At 42.9% G+C, this 15,435-nt stretch overlaps 1 protein-coding gene across 1 annotated transcript in view; it reads left to right on the plus strand.

The window, feature by feature from the left end:
• The window catches only part of ARHGAP23 (Rho GTPase activating protein 23), a 120,248-nt gene extending 108,741 nt beyond the window's left edge, over nucleotides 1–11,507 (plus strand). The window contains exons 21-24 of the mRNA XM_073572487.1: nucleotides 204–245; nucleotides 579–672; nucleotides 7,048–7,079; nucleotides 8,032–11,507. Coding sequence (XP_073428588.1) covers nucleotides 204–245; nucleotides 579–672; nucleotides 7,048–7,079; nucleotides 8,032–8,988 — 1,125 coding nt within the window. The 3' untranslated portion in view covers nucleotides 8,989–11,507. The remainder of the gene's footprint in view (nucleotides 1–203; nucleotides 246–578; nucleotides 673–7,047; nucleotides 7,080–8,031) is intronic.
• Nucleotides 11,508–15,435: the final 3,928 nt, after the last annotated feature.

Genomic DNA, 15,435 nt, shown 5'->3' on the forward strand with positions numbered 1-15,435 from the left:
CTCTGGTTGGGTGGCGCAAAATACCTATTTTGCTCGTATTGCTGGCAACACATAACACGCCACTGGGTATAGGAGAACATTAGAATCAACTTAGGGCCTATGGAAATCTAAGTATTTAGGGCATCAAAACGAAGTATCATATATTTTTATACCTCCTGCCTGCTTACATTTTGCAGATAACGCTCTCTGTTTTTCTTTTCTAGTCTGACTGGTTCTTTAGTGATGAGCATGAAAAAGCCGAAAAGGTAAGTGCACTCGGTAATGTTGAGTCTCGCTGAGATTGTTGTGAGGGAACCCCTTTAATAATGGCATGCTGTGTCTTCTGACTCAAGTTTACAGTACATTCCCATTTTATGGACATTTTTCATTCTGTATCATTCATGCAATTTCTGTGTCTAAATTTGCTCCCTTCTGAGAACAAACACATAAAATGTAGACAGGATCTGAACTTTTTTTCTCCCACCCAGGCCTTATATATGATGAACAAATACGAGTGGGCAAATACTCTTGCGTGTCCTGGGTTTAGGTCTGTACATTTGTTTTGCTCCTCCATATTTGATCCATGGTTTGTATTTTAGACTCCTGTGGATGAGTTTGATGCACAATCTGTACCAAATATCGAACACCTTCTGCCAAACATAGGACGGACAATAGCACCAGGAGATACCTCAGGTAACTTCTGCAGCCATTATTGCGAGTAATCATCTTCTGGGGAAACACAGTAGTCTTAGAATATTTTCTTTATGTAGAAATGTTCAGATATTCCTCCCACTGTTGGTTACACACACATGACAATGTAGGCTGTGTTCTAGACTCATCACACATCACCTTAAGGTGGAAACAGAGGCCTGATCCACCCTGACATGTTGTGACTTGTAATAATTCCCAGCCTTTTTTCCTTTCCTCCTTCTCCCAATATCTGTCCCTTCTCCTCCTCCTTTCTCTTCTCTCAGCGGATCTTCAGCAGCCGTGAACGGGTATGGTTGGTTTCTGCCGCTTTCCCTCCTAATCACTTGGTTGGTTGCAAGAGAGATGCCTCCTATATTACATATAAAATGTAGATGCATAAAGATGATGGTGACAGATGACACTGATTCATTGGCAAAAAGTTTACCTGGACAACCCAGCTGAATCCCTGGAAAAGATCAAGCGCTGTCACTTTGCTATGTACTGCAGAGTGACAGTGGAGGAAAAGACCAGCTGTTCATCTCTCTTGTCTCCACCTATCGTCCGCCCGGGGATTAACAGATTTGATGGCTGTTACCGTGTGGCGTTGTGTCACGCTAATGTCCTGTGTTAATGCTGCTCTCACATACTTACAGAGCGGCCCCAGCAAGGAGTCCGGCAGGCTCCCCCACCTTCCAGATATACAGTGTCTCCTAAATATGCACTAAAATAACCTCCATTGCAACCATCATTGTTTCTCACCTTTAATAGTTTTTCTTCTACAACATTATACTTTTTTTTTTTCTTAAGGGGCACCTGTTATGAAGACAGGCACTTTTTAGCTTAGGGAATACCTAAAATGATAAAGCTTGGCTGTCAATTAACTTGTAACCAGATATTTCAGCCTTTTCTGTCTGAAAGTGATATATTCTCAGGTTAGACCTTTATGGTATAGCCAAAGGTTATACCATACATTTCTTTATGTGGTGGAGCCCATACTTGTGTTGAGAATCGGAGTTAATTTACCTCCATCTCTCAATACAGTGGCAGAACAAATGGAGAGGTGGCTTGTACAGATCTCTCTCAATTTATTTCTACAGACGTTACAGAGGACCCTCATTTGGATGTAGATGTGGGTCCCAGAGATGGCACTCATTTCTGGCACATCCTGTTGACTTGGAGTAGAGAAACTACTATACACGCTCATTAGAATAGTTGACAAGCATTTGGGACCCTCATCAGCACTTTATTGATCTGTTTCGTGGGCGCCGTTCAATTTTATGATAGAGACTTGGACCTTGAGGCTATGTGCCCACGTTGCATTTTTTTTAGCGTTTCCGCCGCCATAGTTTTTGTGGCCACGGAAACACTTTAACCCCTTCACCTACCAAGGGTGGTTTGCACGTTAACTCCCGGGCCAATTTTTACAATTCTGACCACTGTCTCTTTATGAGGTAATAACTCTGAAACGCTTCAATGGATCCCGGTGATTCTGACATTGTTTTCTCGTGACATATTGTACTTCATGTTAGTGGTAAAATTTCATTCAAATTACTTCCGTTTATTTGTGAGAAAAACGGAAATTTGGCGAAAATTTTGAAAATTTCGCAATTTTCCAACTTTGAATTTTTATGCCCTTAAATCACAGAGATACGGCACACAAAAAACTTAATAAGTAACATTTCCCACATGTTTACTTTACATCAGCACAATTTTGGAACCAAAATTTTTTTTTTGTTAGGAAGTTATAAGGGTTAAAAGTTGACCAGCGATTTCTCATTTTTACAACACCATTTTATTTTTAGGACCACATCACATTTGAAGCCACTTTGAGGGGTGTATATGATAGAAAATACCCAAAAGTGACACCATTCTAAAAACTGCACCCCTTAAGGTGCTCAAAACCACATTCAAGAAGTTTATTAACCCTTTAGGTGCGTCACAGGAATTTTTTTGAATATTTAAAAAAAAATGACCATCTAACTTTTTTTCACAAAAAAAATACTTCAGGTTCAATTTTTTTTATTTTACCAAGGGTAACAGGAGAAATTGGACTGCAAAAGTTATTGTGCAATTTGTCCTGAGTACGCTGATACCTGATATGTGGGGGGGAACGACTGTTTCGGCACATGGCAGAGCTCAGAATGGAAGGAGCGCCGTTTGACTTTTTCAATGCAAAATTGGCTGGAATTCAGATCGGACGCCATGTCACGTTTGGAGAGTCCCTGATGTACCTAAACAGTGGAAACCCCCTACAAGTGACCCCATTTTGGAAACTAGACCCCCCAAGGAACTTATCTAGATATGTGGTGAGAACTTTGAACCCACAATGGCTTTACAGAAGTTTATAACGTACAGCGGTACAATTAAAAAATCATATTTTTTCCACAAAAATGATCTTTTCACCCCAATTTTTATTTTCCCAAGGGTAACAGGACCCTAAAAGTTATTGTGCAATTTGTCCTGAGTACGCTGATACCCCACATGTGGGGGTAAACCACTATTTGGGCGCATGGCAGAGCTCGGAAGGGAAGCAGCGCCATTTGACGTTTTTGGCTGGAATTGAGATCGGACATCATGTCGCGATTGGAAAACCCCTGATGTACCAAAACAGTGGAAACCCCCCACAAATGACACCACTTTGGAAACTAGACCCCCTAAGGAACTTATCTAGATGTGTGGTGAGAACTTTGAACCCCCAAGTGCTTCACAGAAGTTTATAACGCCCAGGCGTGAAAATAAAAAATATTTTTTTTCCACAAAAATGATATTTTTGCCCCCAAATTTTCATTTTCCTAAGGGCAACAGGAGAAATAGGACCCCAAAAGTTGTTTTGCAAATTGTCCTGAGTAGGCTGATACCCCACATGAGGGGGTAAAACACTGTTTGGGCACATGGCAGAGCTTGGAAGGGAAGGAGCACCATTTGACTTTTTCAACGCAGAATTGGCTGGAATTGAGATCAGACGCCATGTTGCGTTTGGAGAGCCCCTTATGTGCGCAAATAGTGGAAACCCCCAATTCTAACCCTAACCCTAGCCCTAACCCTAATGGGAAAATGGAAATAAATACATTTTTTTTTATTTTATTATTTTTCCCTAACTAAGGGGGTGATAACGGGGGGTTTGATTTACTATTTATGGCGGTTTTTATGTTAGGCTGCTGTCGCACGCTAAAAGACGCTTTTTATTGTAAAATTAGTTTTTGCATCACCACATATTGAGAGCTATAATTTTTCCATATTTTGACCCACCGAGTCATGTGAGGTCTTATTTTTTGCGGGACGAGTTGACGCTTTTATTGGTATCATGTTCGGGCATGTGACATTTTTTGATCGCTTTCGTTTTTTGGGACGCAGAATTTACAAAAACCAGCGTTTCATGAATTTCTTTTGGGTGGTGCGTTTACGCCGTTCCGGTTGCGGTAAAATTTATAAGACGGTTTTATTCTTCGGGTCAGTTTGGTTACAGCGATACCTCATTTAGGTAGTTTTTTTATGTTTTGGCGCTTTTATGCAATGAAAACAATTTTATATAAAAAATAATTATTTTTGCATCACTTTATTCTGCGAGCTATAACTTTTTTATTTTTTCGCCGATGATGCTGTATGGCGGCTCGTTTTTTGCGGGACAAGATGACGTTTTCAGCGGTACCATGGATATTTATATGCGTCTTTTTGATCGCGCGTTATTGCACTTTTTGTTCGGCGGTATGATAATAAATCATTACCGTATTTTTTGCTTCGTTTTTTATTTTTATTTTTTAAGGGGTTCGCTTAAGGGGTTAACTATTGGGACAGTTTTATAGGGCGGGTCGTTACGGACGCGGCGATACCAAATATGTGTACTTTTATTGTGGTTTTTTTTTTTTTTTAATTTCCAAAAAATGAATTTATTGGGGAAAATTTTTTTTTTTTTTTTTTTTAATTTATTTAACGATTTTTTTAAAATTATTTTTACACTTTTTTTTTTTTTTTTTACTTTATTACAATGTCCCAGGGGGGACATAACTGTCCTGTAACAGATCGCTGATCTGTCACATCACAGATCACTGTGACAGATCAGCGATCTGTCACAGGCACTGCTTTGCAGGCACTGAGGAAGCCAGCTTCCTGCAGGCCCCCGGAGGTCCCCGTCGCCATATTAGATCCGGGGACCTGCAGGAAAGGAGTCCCCCGCAGCAGCGCTGCACATTGCGATGCCGTGGGGGGCTCAGGGAAGCAAGGAGGGAGCCCCCTCCCTGCCGATGCTTCCCTTTAACCCCCGGTACACCGCGATTGTGTTTGATTGCGGTGTGCAAGGGGTTAACGTGTCGGGGGCGGTCCGTGACCGCCCATGACACATTGTGCCGGGTGTCAGCTATGATAATTAGCTGACACTCGGCCGCGATCATCGGCGCTCACCATGTGGGCGCCGCTGATCGCGGTGACGTAATATTCCGTCCATGGTAATTAGGTCCAGGGTCACATGGACGGAATATTACGTCAATTGTAGGTAAGGGGTTAAAAAAGCATCCCCATGCAATCTTATGGGATTCTGCAGTTTCTGTGTCAATGCTACGGATTTTACCACTGCGGAATCGCATAGCAGTAAAATCCGCAGCATGTCCGTATTTCTGCGGAATCGCTGCGATTCCTCCGCATTAGGATTACACTGACACTCACTTTACGCATGTGGCTATGCCCACCATGCGTGAAGTGAACGTTTCATGTGCAGATAGTACCCAGGGTCTGGAGGAGAGGAGACTGTCCTCCATGCCCTGGGTACCATATCCCTGTAAAAAGTAGAATTAAAATAAAAAAATAGGGATATACTTACCCTCTGGCGGCCCCCGGAGTCGTCCCGGCCCTCATTGTCACTGGCGGCAACTTCCGTTCCCAGGGATGCATTGCGCGAATGACCTCTGATGACATCGTGGTCTCGCGTGATGCTACGTCATCAGAGGGCATTGTCGCAAGGCATCCCTGGGATCGGAACTTGCTGCCAACGACAATGACGACCGGGAGGGCTCCGGGGGCTGACAGAAGGTGAGTATATCCCTATTTTTAACTTTTTTATTATTTTTAACATTCTATCTTTTACTATTGATGCCGCATAGGCAGCCTCAGTAGTAAAAAGTTGGTCACACTTGTCAAACACTATGCTCGACAAGTGTCACCAACCTGTCAATCACTACTCCAAGCGATGCTTCAAATCGCTTGGAAAAGCGGAAGCATTCTGCAAACTAAAAACGCTTGCAAAACGCTTGTGTTTTACGGGAAAACGCATGCGAATTCCACATGCATTTTACAGCATTTCCGCAGCATTTCTGCAACGTGGGCACTTAGCCTTAAAATCTCACAGCTTACCTCCCCACATAGCCCCATTTGTTGCTGTACCTTGCCCCAATTTTCCTCACCCTCATCCTTTCCCACATCATCCATTTCTCATATTTTGAACACTTCTGTACTGTAATGCATTTCATTCCTCTTTGGGTTTTATCCTTCTGTAAATGTCATGTGCCAGCTTAAGGATTGCAAATATTTTTTATAGCCAGTACATGTTTGTGTAGGACATGTAGACATCGTACAGGTGGTCTCTGCTGGGGATTGCCGTAATAGCAAGCTTTTGCTGACTACCTCTTCAGATTTGTTAAAATCAATAAATCCTTTACACATGCTACAGATAAAGCAGAAGTGTGACATTCTCTCAACACTTTTTGAGCATTTCTCTTCTCACACTTTTCTGTATGTTGACATTTCCTTCATTCCATTGTGTGTTCTGCCATTTTTCTCTGCTGTGCTGGAGGGGCCTGCAATGTTCCCTTGTGTGTAGTCTTATGTGTTGTGTGCAGGGATGAAGGAAGCATTTATTTCTATTAGTGACGGCTTTCTCTCATCTTTTAGCCAGTTCACACTTCTTTTTTTTATTCCCTTACAATTACCATGTCATTTAGTATCTGATTGAGATGTGCAATGCCAATGGCTCCTTTAGTACCAGCTAGTGATGGATGAGGCTTAGATCAAATGATGGGATCGGTCCACATCTAGTGTAGTAATGGTTCTAGCCTGGAGGCAAAATAGGTTTTACTTCTAAAGTAACGCTTCATTCTTTCAAATACAGAAATTGGGAAATAAAAGAGAATAAGGAGACTATAAGAACACTCTTGTAACTGATGACAAAGGCTGCACTCTTGGTGTTGTGTCCATCATGTACTGTGTGTTAACCATATGTTTGTGGGTTATTGGTGGCCCATTTGTGCTCTATATGTGTCCAAGTAAAAGGTGTAGAGGAAGTGGAGGTAAAAGACCGGACTAATCCCGAGCTCTGTGATATATGTGATGTGAGGCCCGAGCTTCATTAATACTTCATTCTCAGTTCACTTTTGTCTGTTTTCACTTTAGATTCAACGAATAGTGATTCAGCCAAAGCAAAGGTAAGAAACACTGAAATTCTCAGCTCCTAGGCCTAGAAATGTGGACTGAGCCCCGATAGAAAGTAGTAACCTGCCGTTCATATAGTAGACAAACTAATAATTTTACAAGGAAGAAAGTTAATGGGTTAATCAGTGCCTCTCAGTTACACATTTAGACGTGCTGATGACATTATGACCCCGCACACCTGCCAAGACACGTCCACAATTGGTAAGTATCATGCCCGTGTCCCAGTGTAGTAAACGGGATGCGTGCAAGATATCTGCTGATTATGGACACTTCTTGGCAGTCTTGTGGGATTGTAACATCATAGGTGTTACTAACCTGCAATATGGAAGCGAGCGGCTCTGAACAACCACTTCAAAGAAAAAGTTCTGTCAAAAAGGTATGAATTTGTTCCCTACTTTTACACCGTGAAGAAGGCTGTGCTTCCTCAAGTCTTTTACCGAAAGTATGGGTCACAATAAATGAATCATAGCACACTGGTAACACAACTGCTAGGAGAAAAGGATGCAGGGAAAAAAGATTCACCTTTATACATATGATGAACACAGCATTTCCATGGCTGAAACAGAAATAACTCCGACCACTGGAGGTGGAGCTACGGGAACGGCTGTGCCATGCTGTTTTCGGAACTCCCATTAATTTCTATGAAAGCTACTACTCCTTGCTTCTTCTGTAGGTCCATCTCAAGTAATCATAGCCTGGGAAGAGTTATTCCTGTGTGATTATGGTTGGACCACACTTATATTGATGATTTATCTTACGAAAATGCCACCAGTTTTGTAGTCTTGGAAAACCCCTTTGAGTTTTAACATTGTAGTTCCCTGTAAGCGCTGACCTGTCAGAAATGAGCATCAATTTTATTCCCATTTGCTCTATTGTAGATTCTTCCTTTTTAAGATACTAATAAAGCAATATGGATAAATATTTTGCATTTTCTTTTTCTTAAAGGCATCTCGAAAGGAGTTATATGCCCGTGATATCCTGTCCATTCCCTTCATTTCAGCAGTGAACCGCAAGCGCAGGAAGCGAAGAGATGAGAAGCGCTTCGGGAGCAGCACAGAGGAAGACGACTCTGAGCATGAGGTAGCACGGTTAGGGCAGCCTGAGCAGGAGGTGGAGATCATAGAAAAGCAAGAAAAGGCTGAAGAACCCCAAGAATCGTTGTGTTCAAAGTCACAAGAACGAAAGTTGATGGATGAAAGGGACATTGACGCACAAACTAAAACCTCTGAAAGCAGGTGGCCAGCCCCTGTTGAAGGAAGGATCCCTGCCGATGCCCGTTCCATTGTGTCGGGGTACTCCACTCTCTCTACACTGTGCTCAGAGCCAGCCTCCAGTGTTCGTGGTGGTGATGACGCTGATGATGAACGCAGTGAGTTCAGCCACATGGAAACTGACACAGAGGTTGGGGGAGGAAGAGAGACGGAGCGACCACGCTCACAAGATTCTTTCACTTCTCAAAGGCTAATTCCTGGAGATACACTAGCGCGGAAGAAATTTGGTAAGGGTAAACTTGAAGGCTCTGAGGATCCAGTGTCCTCACACCCTCGCACACCTCAGCGCATTAGACCAGCAGCAGATGATCTTTGTATGGCAGCAATGCGGAAACCTGGATCTCCAGAAACCCGACGTAGGAAAAGTGCTTGGCGACGACACACTGTGGTGCTCCCCGGGCAGCTTACTGACCTTAATTTCAATGACTGGAAAGAGCCAGTTCTTGGAGCAACATCCGCTTCTGAACCCAGTCCCCGCTTAAGTGGAGGTGCCTGGGCGGAGTCAAGGGACTCAGGACTGAGTAGCCTCGAATCTCAGAAAGCCAAAACCCCAGCAGTTCAAGAACCTGTAGCTAACAAAGGGTCCAAATCCCAGAATCCTTCTCTTCCAGGACTCCGCCATTATCTGTAAACACTCCGCCGTTACCATGAATGCCATGTGGTGGTCTCGCTTCACATTTTAAACATACAAACTTTTTCCCCCATGGTTTCACCTATTTGCGGTGGGAGAAAATGGATATTTTTTTTTCCTTTTTTACATTTTGTCCTTTTTTTGTTCTTGTCTGGTGCCATCTTCTCTCACAATTGCAGCCACAGAAAAGATACAGGAAGACACTTTGCAGGACCTAATGATGTTTGGAAAGTGAGTAAGTTCCCCCCTACAGAAATGTGAGCCACCACCAGCCGTTCATGACTAGTGTCTACATAGGAGGGTGCACACATGGAGTCACCACACTTCTACAATGCATCTCCTAGCAGACTGCTGCAACACGTTTCCCAAATACAGATTCAAACTATGGTGCCTTAATCCATTTTTTTACATCATTAACCCTTTTCCTGCTGAAGTTGAACCGGGGCATGTGTACAATACATGAGTGCATGTATATTGGTCTGTATAGATGTAAAGTACACTGTGAGTAGTATATATAGTGTACAGTAAAATTTCATTATTTCAGCATCTGATGGACCAGCGTGCTTGTGACATGGCTGTAGGCTTTTATGGCTTTAGCCTGACTCATTGTGCAATTTTGGATTATCTTGGAGTTATAGATGTAAGGAATTTTACTGTACAGTTTCTTAATTTGTGGTCATCTGTTGTATGTATGTAAAATAATACATACTATATGCACTTACATGATACAAGTATGTATACATTACTATGCACACCGTATACTACTTGATGTACTGTCTTTTTGCAGACCAGCTAGCTGACGTTTAATTTTTCCACTGGAAACAGTATCTGAGCTACCTTAAAGGGAACCAGTCATCAGATTCATACTGACCGAACCACGGCAGGAGACCACCTCCGACTAGTCAAGGTAGACACATAGTCATCCCCGCCAGCTTTTCAAACTAGAGTATATAAAACACCGTGGCATTCCTTAGTTGCACGGATGAAAATGTTATTGATCTTTCCACGTGTTCTGGTAAATGTGCCTCACTTTACAAGACGGCCAACGGTTTAGACCTCCCAGACCTTGACCACGGCCTGTTAGGAGCAATGTGGAGGATTCTCAGTGGAGAGGATTTCAGAGTAAAACATAACCGGCTGAAATTGTGTGACCATTGTCTGATTCCTACTGCCAGTGGATCAGGCAGCATAAATCTGATGTCAGGTTCCCCTTCACAATATATTCACACATCAGATTAATTGCCAAAATATTGGTTTATGACCCCCTTTATATGAATCTGAGACAACCACGTTTAGATAAGCAGGAGTTAATTTTCACAGAAGTTTCTGCAACAAATCCAATTTTTCTTATCATAAGGTTTAAAATGTAAAAGAAGGAAACTGCATCCATCCTGTAACAAGCATGCATCTATTGACCTGAGCTAGCTTTGCTGTATTGGTCCTAGGAGGGGCTGCTGAGGAGTGGACAGAGGCTGAGGGGCCTGTTATAAGTGTCTAGCTTTATTTGTTTTCTCCTAAGACTTCTCTTTTGTATAAACTCACACTTTTCCCCACTATAAGTCTGCTCTTACGCTGTGCACCAATGCACCACTTTAGTCAGTACTATGGGAAGTGTGTTACTACATGAGCTAAGGGATACAGTTGTGGCCAAACGTATTGACACCCCTGCAATTTTGTCAGATGATACTCAGTTTCTTCCTGAAAGTTATTGCAAACACAAATTCTTTGTTATTATTATCTTCATTTAATTTGTCTTAAATGAAAAAAACACAAAAAGAATTGTTCTAAAGCCAAATTGGATATAATTCCACACCAAACATAAAAAAGAGGGTGGCCAAAAGTATTGGCACTGTTCAAAAAATCATGTGATGCTTCTCTAATTTGTGTAATTAACAGCACCTGTAACTTACCTGTGGCACCTAACAGGTGTTGACAATAACTAAATCACACTTGCAGCCAGTTGACATGGATTAAAGTTGACTCAACCTGTGTCCTTGTGTGTACCACATTGAGCATGGAGAAAAGAAAGAAGACCAAAGAAATGTCTGAGGACTTGAGAAACCAAATTGTGAGGAAGCATGAGCAATCTCAAGGCTACAAGTCCATAAAGACCTGAATGTTCCTGTGTCTACCGTGCGCAGTGTCATCAAGAAATTTAAAGCCCATGGCACTGTGGCTAACCTCCCTAGATTTGGACGGAAAAGAAAAATTGACGAGATTTCAACGCAAGATTGTGCGGATGTTGGATAAAGAACCTCGACTAACATCCAAACAAGTTCAAGCTGCCCTGCAGTCCGAGGGTACAACAGTGTCAACCCGTACTATCCGTCGGCGTCTGAATGAAAAGGGACTGTATGGTAGGAGACCCAGGAAGACCCCACTTCTTACCCCGAGACATAAAAAAGCCAGGCTGGAGTTTGCCAAAACTTACCTGAAAAAGCCTAAAACGTTTTGGAAGAATGTTCTCTGGTCAGATGAGACAAAAGTAGAGCCTTTTGGGCAAAGGCATCAACATAGAGTTTACAGGAGAAAAAAAGAGGTATTCAAAGAGAAAGAAACACGGTCCCTAGAGTCAAATATGGCGGTGGTTCCCTGATGTTTTGGGGTTGCTTTACTGCCTCTGGCACTGGACTGCTTGACCGCATGGCATTATGAAGTCTGAAGACTACCAACACATTTTGCAGCATAATGTAGGGCCCAGTGTGAGAAAGCTGGGTCTCCCTCAGAGGTCATGGGTCATCCAGCAGGACAATGACCCAAAACACACTTCAAAAAGCACTAGAAAATGGTTTGAGAGAAAGCACTGGAGACTTCTAAGGTGGCCAGCAATGAGTCCAGACCTGAATCCCATAGAACACCTGTGGAGAGATCTAAAAATGGCAGTTTGGAGAAGGCACCCTTCTAATATCAGGGACCTGGAGCAGTTTGCCAAATAAGAATGGTCTAAAATTCCAGCAGAGCATTGTAAGAAACTCATTGATGGTTACCGGAAGCGGATGGTCGCAGTTATTTTGGCTAAAGGTTGTGCAACCAAGTATTAGGCTGAGGGTGCCAATACTTTTGTCTGGCCCATTTTTGGAGTTTTGTGTGAAATGATCAATATTTTGCTTTTTGCTTCATTCTCTTTTGTGTTTTTTCATTTAAGACAAATTAAATGAAGATAATAATACCAAAGAATTTGTGATTGCAATCATTTACAGGAAGAAACTGAGTATTATCTGACAAAATTGCAGGGGTGTCAATACTTTTGGTCACAACTGTAGCTATAGATGACAGAAATAACTGCCCACCGGCTGAATAACGGGTCATTTTTCACATATCCAAAATTTATGGTCTGAGTACAAACCACCATGTATGAGCTGCCATGTGACTCCTGAATGGTACTCATCATGCTTCATATATGCTTAGGCGGATGTTTAGTTCCTGTAAATAAAAACACAGCCGGTCCAGACTTTGTGGTCCTTACTCAGGCCATGAATGTAAGACGTGTGAAACCAGCCTTAATCCGGGGAAAACAGCATGTCTGTGTTCTGCCAGGTTAGCACACTTATGTCATCAGGGTCTGTTCAATGCTTTGGACACTTGCTGACCAGTCCCAACACAGATTAACCATTTAATCGTCTGATCACGTGACCCTTCTACCAAACTGAGGTTGTCCAAGCCAGACAACTTATTTCCACACTCAGCCTCTGGTTTTAGAGCTATCAGACTGACTGGCCCTGCAGCCCATGGTTGGAGGGTACACCTTGTGTACTGCCTCCTTGCTATGGCAGATGGGTGACAGTCTAATCTACTCAGTGACTATAAAGAAGTGCAGAAAGAAGTGGTTGCAATCCACTCTGAGCTGTGGTGTCCCCACCCAATGGCAGACGTCGTGCTGCAGATAGCCCTCTGTCCGTCCCAGTATGAGACAGATATACCAGTAAACCATCTAAGTGCCATTATCCACACAGATTTACCTCATTCCGACAAGAAGCTTTTGTTAACTCTGCTGGTACCAGGCTGAGATATCTGCAGCATGCTATACCTTACTAGGTGCAAAGGTCTACAACCTGTGGTACTACAACTCCCAGCATGTTGATTCACAACAACAAACAGCCACAGATTACAGATCACTGTGTGTAGGAAATTTACTGGTGACAGTTGAGGTTTTCGGCCGGAGTCACACTACCGTAGAATATGGCCGAGTGCTATGCAATAAAACATCGCATAGCACTCGGCCCAGTTATCCGCATGCTGCGATTAGCACCAAGACTCGGTCTAGTATGGGCTCACTCACACCCATATAAGTGTATGGGTGTGAGTGACACAACGCACATCACTCGGATATCATCCTAGAGCGGTGCAATATACACCGGTAGTGGAGGAGATGGAGAAATTACTCTCTCCGTCTCCTCAGCTGTGCTGTGATTCTCTCGTGAGAGGCTCAGAGCACAGTAGCATGACACCCGGCTCATGGTCACAGCAGAGCAGGAGCCGAGGGTCATTAGCATCTCACATTTGATGCTTTCATATTTGATGCCATACGCTAGTCTGACCCCGGCCTTACAAGAGGTCTACGCTTCTTTGTAGTGTAGGAGGACATATAGACCCGGGCTGACGTAGGTACACATTTGATGTAGCCCAGGACCACTGAATAAGAATGGCCCAGTTTGGCAAGCAAAGAAACTAGGGGAAAAAGTGAGTGATGCAACAATTTTAGCTGTTTTGAAATGTCCTGGGGACCCATTAAGATTGTATCGAGAATATTCCTAAAGCTCCTGCTTCATAGGACTGGAGAAGCGTGATGTGGACTGGACTGGTACTGGGGGCATCTGGAGATGTGCTACAGATTGTTTTGTCATGTGATAGCTGCACTTCGTGGCCATATACTGAGGAAAGACCTTGTGAGGAGAAGAACGGCACATTAAGGCTATGCTCACATGTTGCGTTTTTCTGCAACTTTTTTAATGCAAATTTTAAGCTGCGTTTTGCAGTACCAGCAAAAGCTATGACATTTCAGAAATCTTCTTTCAGCGTTTTTGCAGCATTTTTTCACCCATAGAAAGTAATGAGAGAGTGCAAAAACGCAGCAAAAAACGAAAAAAAAGTTGCATCATGATTTATTTTTTTTAGGCACTAAACTTTATCACAAGAGACAACAAAGTCGCAGCAAAACCAGATTTTGTCAGCAGCTTCTTTACTGCCAAGAGATAAGGTTTTGCCTGCAGAAAAAAACACAGCAAAAACGCAACATGTGAACATAGCCTTAGACGACTGCATCCACTATTTGCAGATGTGTCCTATTTGGTTGTAAGCAAGCATCCTACAATGGCAGACTCAGAAACAGATGAGAATAGGACTTACGTTGAGTTACTAAAGTTTAGGCAATGTTTTTTTTTCTATATTTTTCAGGTCTAATTGCTTGCATATCTGTTCGGGTCCAAGTTCTGAGACCCCAAACTGATAACCTCAAAAAATCGGATTGCATTCGTCCGATTTAGTCGCAAATGTGAGCGAGTCCTTAGACAGGAACTGTGCACCTCTACCTCCTGAACTGAATTAAAGGGCTTTAAAAAATCTATATTAAAAAAATAAAAAGTTTGGTTACTCCTATGCCGAACAGACACACTGATCCGTTAAAATAACGCTTGTATGAATAGTTTCATTTAGTTCTAAGGGCCAGCACCTGGATGGCCACAGTGCTGCATGACTGCACTAAAGCTGTAAACCCCATTCCTGCCCTTGTCACATGACAGACGCTCTATAGCTGTAACACACAGGTAGACGGCAATGAAATGGTTATTGGTTTAAGGCTCAGAGCAGGGTGATGTCCACCATGGACTGGGTAGGAGTGATGTGTACGAACTAAAGGATTAAACCTGGTTTATCCATCTGACATGGGATTAATAAGGCACATGATCCCCCCGAGGCCTGGACACATGAAGTTGTATAAATGGGAAGGTATTCCTGGCGACGGATGCAGGCCAGGCCCTGATAGCATTATCTTTCTTGTTCGTACACTGTTAGAAATCTGTATGTGAGGTTGACTGGATAGCCGTTCTACATGTAGGCAATGTATATGAGGGATAATATGTGAAGTATGGTGCTGGATGTGCAGTGGTCTCCAAGGCGTGCTGGGAGATGTAGTCTCAAGCAGAAATTGCTAAGGAGTAAGGTGGTGAACGATTGGGTAGTGTTGGTGAAAAGTGGCCATGTCTTGCTCCCGCATATGCGAATGACAAGTCACCAGACAGGTAACAATACTGTGGTCCATAGGTGCATGGCATAAATAGCAAACTACAACTGTCTAAACTTCTCATCTCTTTTTTCCCCATTATTGATCCAGCACTGACTCCTCTCCAATGGCCCTCCCGGTTTAGGCTAAGCAGCGATCACGTGCCATACTATAGCCAGCACCTCCTAGTTATGGGAGCCACAATGCCAGTAGTATTGCATGAGACCAAT

This window comes from Dendrobates tinctorius, unplaced genomic scaffold (assembly GCF_039654945.1).
Source record: "Dendrobates tinctorius isolate UK_male_01 unplaced genomic scaffold, ASM3965494v1 ptg000032l, whole genome shotgun sequence".
NCBI lineage: Eukaryota > Metazoa > Chordata > Amphibia > Anura > Dendrobatidae > Dendrobates > Dendrobates tinctorius.